Source organism: Ptychodera flava, chromosome 17, assembly GCF_041260155.1.
Source record: "Ptychodera flava strain L36383 chromosome 17, AS_Pfla_20210202, whole genome shotgun sequence".
Classification (NCBI taxonomy): domain Eukaryota; kingdom Metazoa; phylum Hemichordata; class Enteropneusta; family Ptychoderidae; genus Ptychodera; species Ptychodera flava.
In genome coordinates, this window is record NC_091944.1 from 722378 (window position 1) to 736926 (window position 14549).

General features: G+C 37.7%; 2 protein-coding genes across 2 annotated transcripts; both read right to left on the reverse strand.

Annotated features, from left to right (window-relative positions):
• Nucleotides 1–2293: 2293 nt before the first annotated feature.
• LOC139116428 (low-density lipoprotein receptor-like) lies at nt 2294–9028 on the reverse strand. Its single transcript, XM_070679068.1, has 7 exons — nt 8691–9028; nt 7915–8067; nt 6551–6640; nt 6215–6331; nt 5297–5419; nt 4945–5052; nt 2294–4016 (listed from the first exon to the last, which is right to left on the reverse strand). The coding sequence occupies exons 1-7, from the start codon at nt 8845–8847 to the stop codon at nt 3874–3876; spliced, it is 891 nt and encodes a 296-aa protein (XP_070535169.1). The 5' UTR covers nt 8848–9028; the 3' UTR covers nt 2294–3873.
• A 1374-nt stretch (nt 9029–10402) lies between these two features.
• Nucleotides 10403–14516, reverse strand: LOC139115090 (uncharacterized). The gene is made up of 2 exons (XM_070676982.1): nt 12700–14516; nt 10403–12497 (listed from the first exon to the last, which is right to left on the reverse strand). The coding sequence occupies exons 1-2, from the start codon at nt 14267–14269 to the stop codon at nt 12295–12297; spliced, it is 1773 nt and encodes a 590-aa protein (XP_070533083.1). The 5' UTR covers nt 14270–14516; the 3' UTR covers nt 10403–12294.
• Between the last annotated feature and the right edge of the window lie 33 nt (nt 14517–14549).

The following is a 14549-nucleotide window of genomic DNA, read 5'->3' on the forward strand; positions in this document are numbered from 1 at the left end:
TAAAATGAGTCAATTTTTTATCCAGCTAGGATTTTGGCTGATGTTAGCGTGTAAAAGATTTTAATGTAGGGTTTACAACTCTAAAGGTAACTTCAGAGGAATAAGTTGGTATTGAAAACCTGTAACAATCAGTGATGAAATTTTCTGAAAATTTGAGGATTGCGAAGGAATCATTTTGTATTTTTGTATTCAAGAAAGTAAAAATCTTTACACAAAAAGTAAGTTTCAACCGTGTATGTATGTATGTATGTATGTATGTATGTATGTATGTATGTATGTATGTATGTATGTATGTATGTATGTATGTATGTATGTATGTATGCATGCATGCATGCATGCATGCATGCATGCATGTATGTATGTATGTATGTATGTATGTATGTATGTATGTATGTATGTATGTATGTATGTATGTATGTATGAAGTTTCGATACATTTCAACAAATATAAATATGGGGTACTGACATTTCTTACCTTAAAAATTATTCTGAAAATCTGTCTTTCCTTACAAAATTGTCTTGATAAACATTTCACTGACATTTCTGTCATCGTCAAATATTCGCGGTCGCTTGTTACTCGCCCTCATTAGCTGCTCGCATACTTCAAGTCGCGTAAATTTTAGAGGGGTCTTGACCTATTGAAAAATCTGAATTTGGTCTAGACACGGTACACTAGGAATTTGAGGTGGCCGTCACAAGCACACATTCCATTGAAAGCGATGCGTGTGTGTGGTCGAAGTGAGCAATAACACATCTCAGTGAAAACTGAGCGACTCTGTTAACTACTCTCAATGGCTCCATAATATATCATGAAAAGACTTGAAATAACTCCTGTCATAAAAACAGTTCACAGCAGAGAATAACCGCACCTAACATACTTTCACGGTTTAGCGGTTTAAATAACAACTTAATATTTTACTGATGATAAAATATCGCCATGAAAACAAGCAAGTTGAGATATTTTGCAGTATTGTTGATGTATTTACCTAAAATTAGCATGAATACTTGCAATGTCACATGATCCAGTGCAGCAGTTAGACTGAACACGAATTCAAACTAACGAGCAAGTCACGTGACGCGGACTCTAACAGTAAAAATGTTATTACTAAATGTTTAGGTAATATCAAATTCGTTAAGTCCAACGATCATAGCGTAGTAGACTTTAAAAGGTTACATATGCATCAACTTTTTTTCAACAATGTGGACTTTTGTTCGTTTATACTTATCTATTCACTGGACTGATTGAATGAAGAAAATTAACATTTGTCTACATAACTCATTATATCACTTCATTCCGTTGTTGATAAAAATCATGGTTAACAATATTCAACAAATCAACTTTCAAAGTTAGAATACGTTAATAAATAATAATTGACATGAAATTTAAAAAATATAATTTCGTGACACTGTATCCTGATATTTATCGAAGCATCATCAGATGTCTACGTCATCAATGAATCAATGTAATAATGACACACATTCAGTTAATATTCTTCAAAAGCTAAAATTTTTTCCAACTTTTCGACGAACTAAAGGCATCAACTTTCTTAATCATCAACTTTAACATTTCTTGAACGGAATTACTGGCATAGCAACCAATATAGTCAACATTTTCGTTGTTAATAGTCTGCTACTGAAGCCTGGCAGTTTTAATTGATGACACAAGTCCATATTATTCACATATTCCATACAAGACATCATCATGTCTCTGTCTCTCTGTCTTTCTGTATCATTGATATATTGTGTTCTAATTATAACAATCTGAACCTGGTTAAGCACATAATGCACCGGACTTTGATTTCTTTTTCCTAGTCAGTGGTCTATAAGTCAATGAATGATGCATCTGATCTCTGAGTCAGGAATTTATCTGTCAATTATCCGTCTGATTTATGAGTTTGTGATTTGTCTGTCAATGATCTGTCTGATTTATGAGTGAGTGATTTGTCTGTCAATGATCTGTCTGATCTATGAGTCAGTGATTTGTCTGTCGATGATCTGTCTGATCTATGAGTCAGTGATTTGTCTGTCAATGATCTGTCTGATTTATGAGTCAGTGATTTGTCTGTCAATGATCTGTCTGATTTATGAGTCAGTGATTTGTCTGTCAATGATCTATCTGATCTATGAGTCAGTGATTTGTTTGTCGATGATCCGTCTGATATATGAGTCAGTGATTTGTCTACCGATGATCCGTCTGATCTATAAGTCAGTGATTTGTCTGCCAATGATCAGTCTGATTTTATGAGTTTGTGATTTGTCTGTCAATGATCTGTCTGATTTATGAGTTTGTGAATTGTCTGTCAATGATCTGTCTGATCTATGAGTCAGTGATTTGTCTGCCAATGATCTGACTGATTTGAGAATCAATGATCTGAAACCGTTTTATGTCAATTATCAATTATCAGTTACATTCAATCAATGAATTGTTTGATCTCCTAATCAGTCAGTCCATGTTCTTTCCGGTCAATCATTTGTAATTCAATAAATTGTCTGATCTATGCGTAAATGATTTTTCAGTCAATACTCTGTCCTATCTGCGAGTCAGCGACTTTTCGCTCAATGATCTGACTGATCGATGGGTCAGTGATTTGAATGTCGATGATCTGTCGTATACAGGAATCAATGATTTTTCAGCCAATGATCAGTCTGATCCATTTTCAGGGATTTGACAGTCAATGATCTGTGTATGGTCTGTGAGTCCGTGATTTGTAATTCAATGATATGTTTGATTTTTGGGTCAGTTATTTGTAAGTCAATGGTCTGTCAGTGATTTTTATCTGCCTGATCAACTAGTCAGTGATTTGTTGGTCAATGATCTGACCTGTGTGTCGGTGATTTGTCATTCAATTGTCTGTATGATCTGTAAATCAGTGATCTCTTATTCAATGATCTGCATGATCGGTGAGTCTGTTCATTGTCAGTCAATGACCTGGCTGATGAGTGAGTCAATGATTTTTTGTGCAATGATCTGCCTGGTCTGCGAGTTAATGATTTGTAATTCTATGGCAGAGGAAAGACCTGCGCGATTCAGTGTCTGTGGTAGTTACATGGCCATTCGATATATGCAGAATGACCAGGGATCAATGATGCATGCTAATAGTTGACCTCTATTGATCTATGGCATATACTTATTTTGTTCACAGGAAACAAAAATCAATAATTCACGTACCAGTCAGAGATCAGCGTGAATGTAAATCACAGACACAGCTATTAGCAAATGTGAATTAACAAAAAATTGAATCGCAGAGACCAAAATGTTACGTGGTCGGGTTTTGGTTGAGTGACTGATGCTTCATTGACAGTAAATGTGTAATTCATACCTATGTTATAGACCAACCTCTTGGGCCAAAAAAGAGTTATTTCTGGTCAGCACGTGCATCACGTGAAAGCTTTCGCATCAAACTTAACTATTTCTTTTTCCGTTCATGTGGAAGAGAGGTTGATAAACGAAGTATTACATCAACACCGCAAAATTGTGCGCTTTATATAAACTAAAATGAAAAACTAAAACAATGCGCTTGTCGATCAATTTTGGGAAAGAAGCCCTTAACAACAAATATTAACTTTTACATATTTGGCTTCAATAGTTCCGAATATATCCTTTCTTCAGGAACAGCGCATCAACATTGTGAAATTTCCAACGTCTTGAAAGTGATAGCTAATGAAGACAGCGTATAGACAATGATAAAATTCTGACAGCGCTCTCTTACATCAGACTGCTAATCTACATGTTGTTATGCCAGGTGTTACATCCAAGCTGGTGTCAAGTAACCGCAGTACCAAGTCCGTAACTACAGTGTGATTTCTTGGAGTCTCGATGATTGGTTGATCCGTATTTGAGATCTGGGAACATGCAATGACGGTGTTGCACCCGTCAGCCACAATAATCTACGGCTTCATCACTACCGTCTAAACAGTCTTCAACGTAATCACACACCGACATGAACGATATACACTGACCAGAGTCACATCGGAATTCAAACTCTCCACAGCTGTTGACATCTGAACTCTCTGACCCTGCAAATGTACAAGGAAACATGTGAGTATGCATATGTCCTTTTGTATGATTGCATAATAAGTAGTTTCTTCCAGATCTCTGACCGTCTGTTTGTCGGATTGTCTGTTTTGCAGTCGAAGTATCTGTTCGTCTGTCGGAGTGTCGCAGGCATCTGCAAAGACGTTCTGCGTAATTGGTTGACATTTTACAATATTTATTTGTTATAACAACCTATGAATTTGCTTAATTTATTCGTAAATGTTCTTATCGATGATATCACATCTTCGGATGATCTGCTGCTTCATTCGCTATGTGTCCATGTATCTACGAGTGTACACTAATACGGGTCCACATTTAGCAATCTCCTTTCGGGATTATCAAACTTTTAGGTCAAAAGAGAAAATGTTTTGTTTTTTTCCTCGACAAGATTAGCCACGTAAACTATATTGTTCAAATTCACTTGAAAATAATATCTTAAAAGGTGGTACGCTTCCGACAGCTAAAAATATTAACGTCTGTGAGATAATACGTGCGTACTGTACAGTTCTGCAAAGGGAACTGACCATCGTCATCTTTCCGAGTGTCAGAACCATCACCACATCGTACGGAAAATGTTCCTGTTTTGTTGTTTTGTGCCTGTAGCGGATCATATGAGCTAAAAATCCTCAAAATGAAATCAAAAGCTCGTTGACGAGTCATTTTAGTTGGAAAGTTCGCTTAAAAACAAATTGTTATTTTTTGGCCTTACTGTTTGCGTATCTTGGATATTGGTGCCTGGATATCAATCCAAATTCCTCAGGGCAAGCAAAGTTGAACGAACGACTGCATTGAATAATACTCCCCGATCTACGACAATTCCTTGATATTGATTGGCTAAATGAATGATGACTTGAGGTGGCCAATGGAATTTGACCAATCACAGAGTGTATCACATTACCCTCGACCTACCACAGTATGCTTCGTCACTTCCGTCATCGCAATCTTCCTCTCCATCGCAAACCCAGTCTGGATAAGTACAACCTCCGTCATCACAACGATAGCGTAAAGCACACGGAACTGTTGACAGATTCCAAGTTTTAATTTCAAAGAAAGCGGGTGGTTCATGTTTAAATATCAGCTCGGATGTCATTAGAAGTGTCAATAGTTGTCATCAGCTCACTGATGCGGCATATTTGTTTTTCTTGTCGTCGTCCTTCAGTAGTTTCCACCGGTATCATAGCAACTGATCATGCGCAAATCAAACATCGTTATCATACAAAGTAACTACGGTAACGGAACTGCTGAACTGAGTACAACTCACCTGAACACAAGTCCTGGTCTTCGTCGCTGTCGTCTGGACAGTGATTGACACCATTGCAAATGTTATCCAGTAATATGCAATGTCCACTCTGACATTGGAACTGGTATGACGTACATTCGTACTCTGAAATGATAAAAGTGGATGAGGTCATTGTCATGTTCTAGTAACTAAGTACTCTGAACCTCGTCATACCAACTTGTAGTGACTGATTCCAAGGCGCTGTTAGTAAGGAGTTTAACAGATGCTTTGTAGATATTTATCATTAGGCGTACATATGTCAGATCAGTTCGCTACAATTTGGCTTCGGAAGAATTCGGGTTAGCTTTAGGTTTGGCTGTAAACTGATTGCTATGTACGTGTGCAGGTATGTGACAGGTCAGAAATCGATAGTCTGCGCTCCTATTCTGCATCTGTGCATTTCATTCAGCGCTCTAAAATTTGCTCGCCAATATTCTGCGCTTTTGGTTTGTGATTGATCTAGGTTTACACATTTTAATACATGTGATGGTCTGTATTGTGTTTCTATACATTTAGAATACAGAAAGAATTCTCATTGATGGTAGTTTCTGTCTATATCATACTTTGCAAGCAGTGTAATTAGACAGGAAAACACACCGTTTGAATCCAACGATAGCACCTTACTACTGTTTTAATTCTCTATACGATTGTCTCAGTTATCGTGTGTTCGTTGTGATTATACATTGGGAAAATAGTTATACAATACGTTTCCACAGCAAGCGTCATTCTATAATCCGCCTTTCAATTAAAGTGTCTCATGCAACCTTTAAGATCGTGCTGAAAAAGTTCAATCATGATGCTAGACTGCTCCAGTCGACTATTGGCGGGAATTGGCGTACAAACAACAAACACACGAACGCAATTTGTGCAATGCTGTAAGATTAGAAAACTAATACGTACCACAGTTTAGTTCATCTGAATTATCAGGGCAGTTGAAGAGACTGTTACATTGCCATGTTAAAGGTATACACTCATCCACAGTGAGACATTGGAACTCTACGGCTGAACAGGTGAATGCTAATGGACAAAATACAAAATATAAACTCAAGTAACGGGAAATGCCTTTCTTTTTAAAATGTTTTACTACTTTCTTGTAACTATTATAATATCTTTTTATTGATAATATTAAACAGACATCGCAAGTCACTACCCCATTTTCAACATTTTAACCAAACCTTTGATCCACTGAACATTGAATTGGTTGAAATAAAAGCCACTACCCTTGTTTGTACATACCGTGTCTTGTTGTCATGTCCGTTGAGGGCGCAGATACCGCGTCCGACGCAGACTCGTCTGTGCTGTAATGTGTCTCCACACTTGATGAGACTGAAAATACAGAATAAATATCAACCTCTATGAACTATAAAAAATTGAAACCTAAATCAAGTAAGCAGAAATTGGTGTTCTGACATTCCTATTGTAACCGGAATCAAAACAACAAATGTGCTCTGAGAGTATGTTCCAAATAAGTCGTTGATAGCTTAGAGTCCTATTTCAATTATAGACCGACTGTAAAACTATAAAAATTCTCATCGATCTTGACACACGAAATCTCCGGCCATATTGAAGCGACTAAAAGCAAGGACTTGTCTGTCAAGAAGAATTTACCATCTACTGAAAAATGAATTTTGCATTTTCACTCGGCATCTCTCTGCTTTAGTTTGGAACACAAACTGGCATTCAGAGAAAAAAAAATCCTTTGAAATATGACATTCTTTTGTGAGTAGCTCGATTTACGTCGTAACTTTTACTATTATGAAATAAATAGACTCGTAGCTTTGGCTAAAACTGAAATCCTCGAGATACGAAACTAATTTCAAAATGATAGGCGACTTCAATAATGAAACAGCCGGCTGATTAACTCAAAACCCAGATATGTTGTAGGTCACGCGAATAAGCAAAACCCTTTCTCGATAGAATGTAACAGTAATTACGATTATAGGGCAGTGAGGAATCGAGGGTGTTTTGTAGCATTTCCGTTAATCGCAATCTTGTTTTATCATTGTCACTCTGTAAGTTGTTCAGGTGCAAACATCGTACAGTTATCAATAATTACACTATTGAATATGGGTTTTTGTCACTTTTGTTGTTGTTGTTGTTGTTGTTGTCGTTGTTGTTGTTGTTGTTGTTGATATGACTCGTCACGTAAATTTTGCTGGTTTACTTTTGTATTTTGAGTTTTTAGAATTGTAGTACCTCTTGTAATTATCATTATTGTAATAATATCTTACTTCAACGTCAACTGTAGGCCTAACTTGTGATTTTTCGTTTCCGTTGTCGTTTGCCCGGTAAAGTATGGCTTCTCGTTATACCTTCAAAAAGGCTAGTTTTCAACTGACTACTCAATATCAGATGTTATTTCTTGCAATTCAGTGACTTATATTTTAATCAGGACTAGACTTCGTTTGTAAACTATATAGTATCGCTAATTGTACACAGTGAATCACGTTTGTATGTCGACACTTTTTGTACTTAGAATAACAGCACAGAGAATAATAGGAAGAAACATTTAGTTTTTTTTAGAACAAAAAATGTCGAAAATATTATCTAGGTTACAGCTATTATACTTTTAATATTGATTCGCACCGAACAAGCCTCACCTGGACTTACGATGGTTGCCGTTGATGGCAGTGTCGCAGATACGGGAGTTGACGTGAATTGTGGATTTTCGAGACTTGAAGTGAGCTCTATCGTTGATGACATTGGCGGTAAAATCCTGCCCTCTGTGTCGAAATCTTTCCAACTGTGAGAAACTAAACATCATCGAAGTTAACAAATACTTATTCTGTAGGATCATTACCTATAAATTATTAATTGTCTAGATCACCGCTTGCTTTCTGGTGACGTAAGCATTCAGTGATAATGAGAAGTTTGTAAATTCCTGTTTTCTTCTATTTTACGGTCTTTCTCTCCATGTTGGTTTTTAGGTCAAATAAGTTTTGGTTCATTCTTAATCTCTACAAACACAGACTATGGGCACTGGAATATGGACCGAGCCTAATTTTTTGCAAAATTTGGAATGACGCAGGGTCTGTCTTTGTCCAAGGTTGTATGGTCCGAGTTTGATAGGACCGAAGTGTCACAACGTCACAACGCTGTAGGATTACACCTTTCTCTGTTCACAATATACCTCAATGTCTGACCCCAAATGACAATCAATCATGGTCTGTCTTGTTTATACTGAAGACCTTCATGTGCATTTCATACTCTGTTTAGTAATCACATTAGCGAAACAGCAAGGTAAAAGAAGCAAGGAAATAGGCTTTGATGATCTAAACTCATTAGTATTTGAGTTTGTTTTCGTCAATAGACCATTTCACTGTAACGAAAAATATACTTCTACAAATCTTAACACTGGATAATAATGCATTCTTACCGCTAATAATAAGAGCCACACTTCCGAGTAAAACCATTGCAGCAGTTGCCATAGTTACCCAGACTTTGATCGAACTTGACCGAGGACTGTGACCTGGTCTGTCAGATGTCTTGTTTAACATTTGAGATTGCGAAAAACCTCTCCCCGCTTCTTCCATGATCACATATGCGTCAACTAATCTTGTACTGCATTCACTGAAGAGTCCCGGCGACACCACCGGTTATTCCCGAAACAAAGATGTCCTCCTTCCGACAAAAGCACGCTTGATGACCTTCTTAAACTCAGCTGAGATTCAAAAGGTGGTTTTGAAAGTTTCGTCCGTCTGACTGACCGCATAGAATGTGTAACAATGAGAAGGTAAGAAATTCAAACTAAAGAAAGGATTGTATTACGAAGTGTACTGTGAAGGTAAATATCGGGACGTTAGACTCGTATAGAAGCACTCCTTGTCTGTAGTAGAAGGGAGCGCTAGAGTTTACCAGAGAAAGCCCTAATCTGTATACAAATTCGTTGATCCGATGATAATCCTCACGTGTTTTCGTTTCCTGACAATAGATAATGCCATTATTTTGGTATACAAGAGACGCACACTAAGACACGTCTCGCATTCTGTGACTGGCCTGATTTGAACTATAGTGCAACAATGAATGCCACTTTATATAGTTCCTTTTCAATTAAAAAATACCTTTGCTGACTGTTACGTGGTATACTCACAAATGAATCTTGGGAATCATAAAATCAAGAGGTTAGTATGACACGATGTCCTAGGAACTCACACATCCACGAAAATCTTTCACATAGTTTTGTGAGGCTTACAAAGCGCGGAGTTTTATTTCATTTTACAGTATTCAGCACTATGTTGGAGATATAGCCCTAGCATTTTTCTGCAGAGCTATCTGAACATACCGTATGTAATGTCTGCATGATTACCATATAATTCCTGCAACAAACATGATTCTGTATTTACTTAACCGACCATATTTTCCAGTTAAGGCTCAGAAAAATGGATTGTAAGTGTAAACATTAAATGTTTTTAACAAAATGATGTTATCGACTTGTATCGTTTGGATTGATGTAGGATAAATTATACGATGATGGAAGGTGCATAAAAAGACCGCAAAACACGACGCCAGTCGAGTGCCCTCTATCACCAGCCTGAGAGTATCCAGGTTTATCATACTGATGTAACTTTAAAAGTCTGTGGGCCAAACCTTCAAAAGGCTCTGGAAGTTGATTTTTTATGTCAGGGTATTAGGGCATATTGATATGATGGGAAATGACAGTTGACAACATGCTTGTATGGAATCACATGCTTCAATTGCAAGATCTGGAGCAATAATTAGAGTTTTTGACCAAAAAAGCTCATTTTTTGATATTTTCAGTAAAAACGGAGAAATGTATGTTGTTGCTCTGTTAATGATATTTATTGCAAAGTTTACCAATGAAATCCATGAAAATCACTTTTTTTCATTAAAAAACCACAAAAAAGCTGTTTTTACCAAAAAAACCGTAAATTTGCATTTTTTTTCAAGTAAAGAGTGAGGCGATGTTTAATGGTTTACTTTCAGTGAAAAAATATTGAAACATCTCCCTTTTCATGACATGACATCCAAATTTATTTATTGAAAATTTCTAAAATGTATATTTTAACCAAAACTACAGTTTTTAAGCTTTTTTCACTAAAATAGAAGACATACTTAAAGGGCATTTCAAATGATTTTAGTGAAATGGTTACTGATCCGATATGAAAAGGTGTTATGTGTTTTGTTATTCCTCCTTGAAAAAAACTGATTAGTGTTAAATTTTGTGCAAAAGTATTCGTATTTCCCAAATATGGAGAAATCTTATGATCTACAATTCTGGTAATTTTTACCATTATGTGCTAAACTCTTTCAGATATGATCAAAATACAATGGAAGTATGGAAATTGGTGAAGGAGAAATAACCACATTTGTTAGACTTTTAACATGTTTTTATTCTCCCTGTTGTTTTTGAATGCAGCAATCAGCAGAAATACATTTGAAAAAGTTGCAATTTTCTACGTTTTAAAGACACAGATATTCCTCATATTTCTCTGTAATTGGCAAGTATTGTCCGATTTGTCATCACTGTGACTTGAGCATTCTATTTTGTCTCCCATACAGTTAATTAGTGCATTCAATGTCACTTTCAATGTCTGAGAAGCTATCATTCTCTTCATCTCCCAGTTCGCTTTCATCAATGTTTGTTGTGTTTGTACAAGAAACACACAATCTGATCACTCTCACTAATGAGAGGCGACAGCGAGAGAATACCGCGTACGCATAAGAAGACGTCGCCGTACTCTACATCTGATTTTAATCAGATTGAAGAGACACACTGACACAGCTCTGTGCAAAGCAAATCCACTTCTCTACACGAATATCTTGACGAGCATCCAGACTTCTTGCATTTACAGCTTACAAACTTGATGATAGAATCTGGTGCAACGGGAAGTGTCATCCACTGGATTGTTACATGTACATCTGAGTCTTGCACTATCCATCCATGTCCGTGTGGGCTTGGTGCATCCATTGTGGCTTACAAACATCGCCTGTAGATTGCTGTTTGGTAGTTTGCACACTGTGTATGCAATTTCAGGCTGTCTTTGTTTGGAGGGAGGGCACCATCACTTTCTAGGCCAAGACGAAAACAATTGTATCTTGCTTCATTCACATTACTGCATTGGCTTTGTCCATACAAATCACAGACAAAGGACTCTATTTGTGTCTTCAGTGTATCAGACAATGTCCATGACGTTCCTAAGTCATGGAATGTACCAGTGTAGGTATCACTTTCCAGCAGCACTTTTATCATCTTCTTCTTGCCTTTGCCTTTAAAAGCACTCACGCTATCACAGCTAGAGAACACATGAAGGCTGAGGAGAGCCAGGGCAGTCTTGTCTCCCAAAGACTCTGATATTTTGTTCACATGGAGTATTTTACAATTTTTGCTGGTTTGATGTAGGAACAGAATAGCTGGCCCTGTAACTGGTAAGCACAACTCACAGCTAACATCAAGACATCTGTATCAGGACTGCGAATGACAATGTTGTCTATCTCCCCGATGTATGATGCATGTTGAGCATGAAGTAGTAGTCGTGTGTCAGCCTCTTCATGGTCACACTGTAATTCAGGTACCTCGGTTACATCCATGACACCATCTGCAGATTGCAACCTGTAGCATAACTCGCCATTGGTAACATACATGGTGATACCCTGCAGGCATTCTGATTCATATTCTTTCCATGATTCAAACAGAAATAGTAGGAGAGATTCCTTATTCTTACCAGAGACAAGATACTTTTTGAACTGCCTTTGCATATTGATAGTTGGTCTTGTGATCCGGATCTCAGTAAGGGTACCTGTCGTTGCCCTACGTTTTCTCTCTGCATCTTTTATGGACTGTTCTCTGTACTGATCGATGACAAAGTCAATCCGGATGAAGGGGAAGGGCAGGTAGGGCATAGTGCAATTTGTGCAATAAATGGCAACATTTCATTAATGAGTGTGCACTTAGAGTACTTACAACCGTAATATGAGACCATGACATCATGATAAATGGTGACCATGATGATTATTGTATTTCACAATGCACAACCTGACGGTGCAGGGCCATGGCGGGGTTTACCATGGTTCTCAATAATGTTGCTTGGTGGAGCAGTAAGTGTCCTTTGCTTTGACATTGTAATGGCAACTGCAGTTGAAAGGTTGACAGCAGTACTATCAGCTTCATCTCCAGAGTTCCTTTGAATTATGATTCCATTGGTGTTTTGAGTTGTACCTTTTCCTACAATAAATGGAAAACAAATATAATTGTAAAAAATTACAATATAAGTGTGCGATTCTCCTTTTAGTAAAACTACAAAAAGTAACAGGACATCAATACTTTTCAAAGTCATTTTTTAAAATTTTGTCCATGGTGTCTTGTCATAAATCAAAACCTTTAACGATAGAAAGCTAATCACAGTTGTGTATCTGAGTCTACTTACCACTTAGAGTTTCTTCACCAAAATCATTATTGTCCCATACTAAGGTGGTAAACACTTCTTGACAAAATCCAGGTGGCAAACCATCACTGTGAAGTTGTTGAAGAGCCAGTGCTGTGTCATGCTCTAAAACCGATGAATGTGAAATACAGTGGCCCAAACCATTCAGCAATCCTATCAGAGATGAAGATCCTGTCATGTGACGCACTGCCATACCAAGAGACAAGTGTTTTGGGGTGACTTTCCGTCCTCGAGATGACAAGAATATTAAGTCCTGACATATCGACAGCAATTTGTTTTCTACATCTGCTGGGGCATCCACACGTTCACTTGTAAGAAAGTCCTGTGATGTGCCAGTACACCAAGCTAGGAAATTGAACAGCTTTGTTGGCACAATACTTCTACTTTGTTGGATTGTAAGGTCTTCTTCCCTTGGAGGCCAGTTATGAACGCCTTCTGTTTCATCAAGAATACCTCGAATATTCATTGCAGTGTGAATCATCTCAAGCCTTTCATCTTGGCTGTTATCATAGCTTGTTGTCATTGACTGTGATTCCATTTCATTTCCACTCTCTTCACCTTCAGAATCTGTATTGGTAATATTCAAGATATGACAATCTGCAGCAGAATCTTCCCGGGTAGCCATCAGTACTTCGCATTGCCGATACTTAGGTCGAATAAACACAAGTTTGTCACCAAACCTTGTTTGCAGTCTTCTTTTCAGTGACGAGTTTTTGTATGTAGATGCATCTATATCTTCATCATCATTGATCATTTTAATAAAGATATTTCTCATCGCGTCCATTGAAATGCACTCCCTGCCCTCAATGATTCTCTTTTGTATAACTTCATCGCAAAATTTCTTAAAGGATGGAGCGTACATGATACTGCTGTCTTCCTCTGTTTTTTTCTGATATGTGTTAGTTACGCATCTGATATAACTTTTGTAACATGATCTGTGATACTTCACTTCAATACTCACTAAGTCTTGACCTCTGAGTTGAATCAAAAGTTTCTCATCTTTCCTATATTCGGCGGCTTTAATTAATGTACGTCCGTCAGTTTCACATGAAGTAAGTTTTTCAGTTGACTTCTTTCTTGTTATCGGATCACGTCTTTGCTTCCGACGTCTGCACAAAATGCATATCGGTGGTAACACATGTATACTTCGGCGTTTTGCTGCCGATATGGAGGTGGAAGTAGGGTTGGATCGAAGCTGTCGCTTTTTAAGAAAAACTTGGCATTGACCATCGTTATCAAGTTCTGCCGGCTCACTTGATTTGCTTGTTAAGAGCGTTTTTCGCAGAGTACCTTTCTCTTTGCGTGTCCTTGCCTGAGTAAGCCGGTGTTTATCTGTGAAACGCTGATAGCATACACGGTGAAAGCCCGCCCAATCTCGGCATTCAGCGCTTACCTGCAACGCTATTTCCTGCTCCAAACCATCAGAATCCTTCCATACTTCAGTACATTCAAGCAGTTTTGCCCATGATTTATCTGTGAAGGAACAAATAGGCTCCTTTCTTTTCGTCTTCACGACGTGGCATACACACTGCATATCAACAGGGGCGGCCATTTTGTGCGGTATATAACGCTTTGTTTGATTGGACCATGTGCAGGGAATGTTGCCGCAGCCGCCAATGAGAACGTTTGTTGCTGTAGGGAACAAAGCTCCTGACCTTTAACCCCTATTTGCATCTGCTTCGTATTTTGAGACTTTTCGGTCAAATTTAGCGCTCCGCCCCAGCAAACGGGATTGAAAATTGACTTTTCTGTAGCTCCTAAGCAAGGATTTATGCATGAAGTTGAAAAAATAATGTCACCTCTACTATGACACATTTTTGAAACGATAGACC

Excerpts from the sequence above, each read along its gene's own strand:
- LOC139116428 (XM_070679068.1), bottom strand. The coding sequence starts at position 8,847 with ATGGAAGAAGCGGGGAGAGGTTTTTCGCAATCTCAAATGTTAAACAAG. Across the intron at positions 6,332-6,550 it reads GGACATGACAACAAGACACG|CATTCACCTGTTCAGCCGTA; the intron begins GTATGTACAAAC and ends TTTGTCCATTAG. Across the intron at positions 4,017-4,944 it reads AAGTGACGAAGCATACTGTG|GGTCAGAGAGTTCAGATGTC; the intron begins GTAGGTCGAGGG and ends GTACATTTGCAG.
- LOC139115090 (XM_070676982.1), bottom strand. The coding sequence starts at position 14,269 with ATGGCCGCCCCTGTTGATATGCAGTGTGTATGCCACGTCGTGAAGACG. Across the intron at positions 12,498-12,699 it reads TGGTGAAGAAACTCTAAGTG|GAAAAGGTACAACTCAAAAC; the intron begins GTAAGTAGACTC and ends CATTTATTGTAG.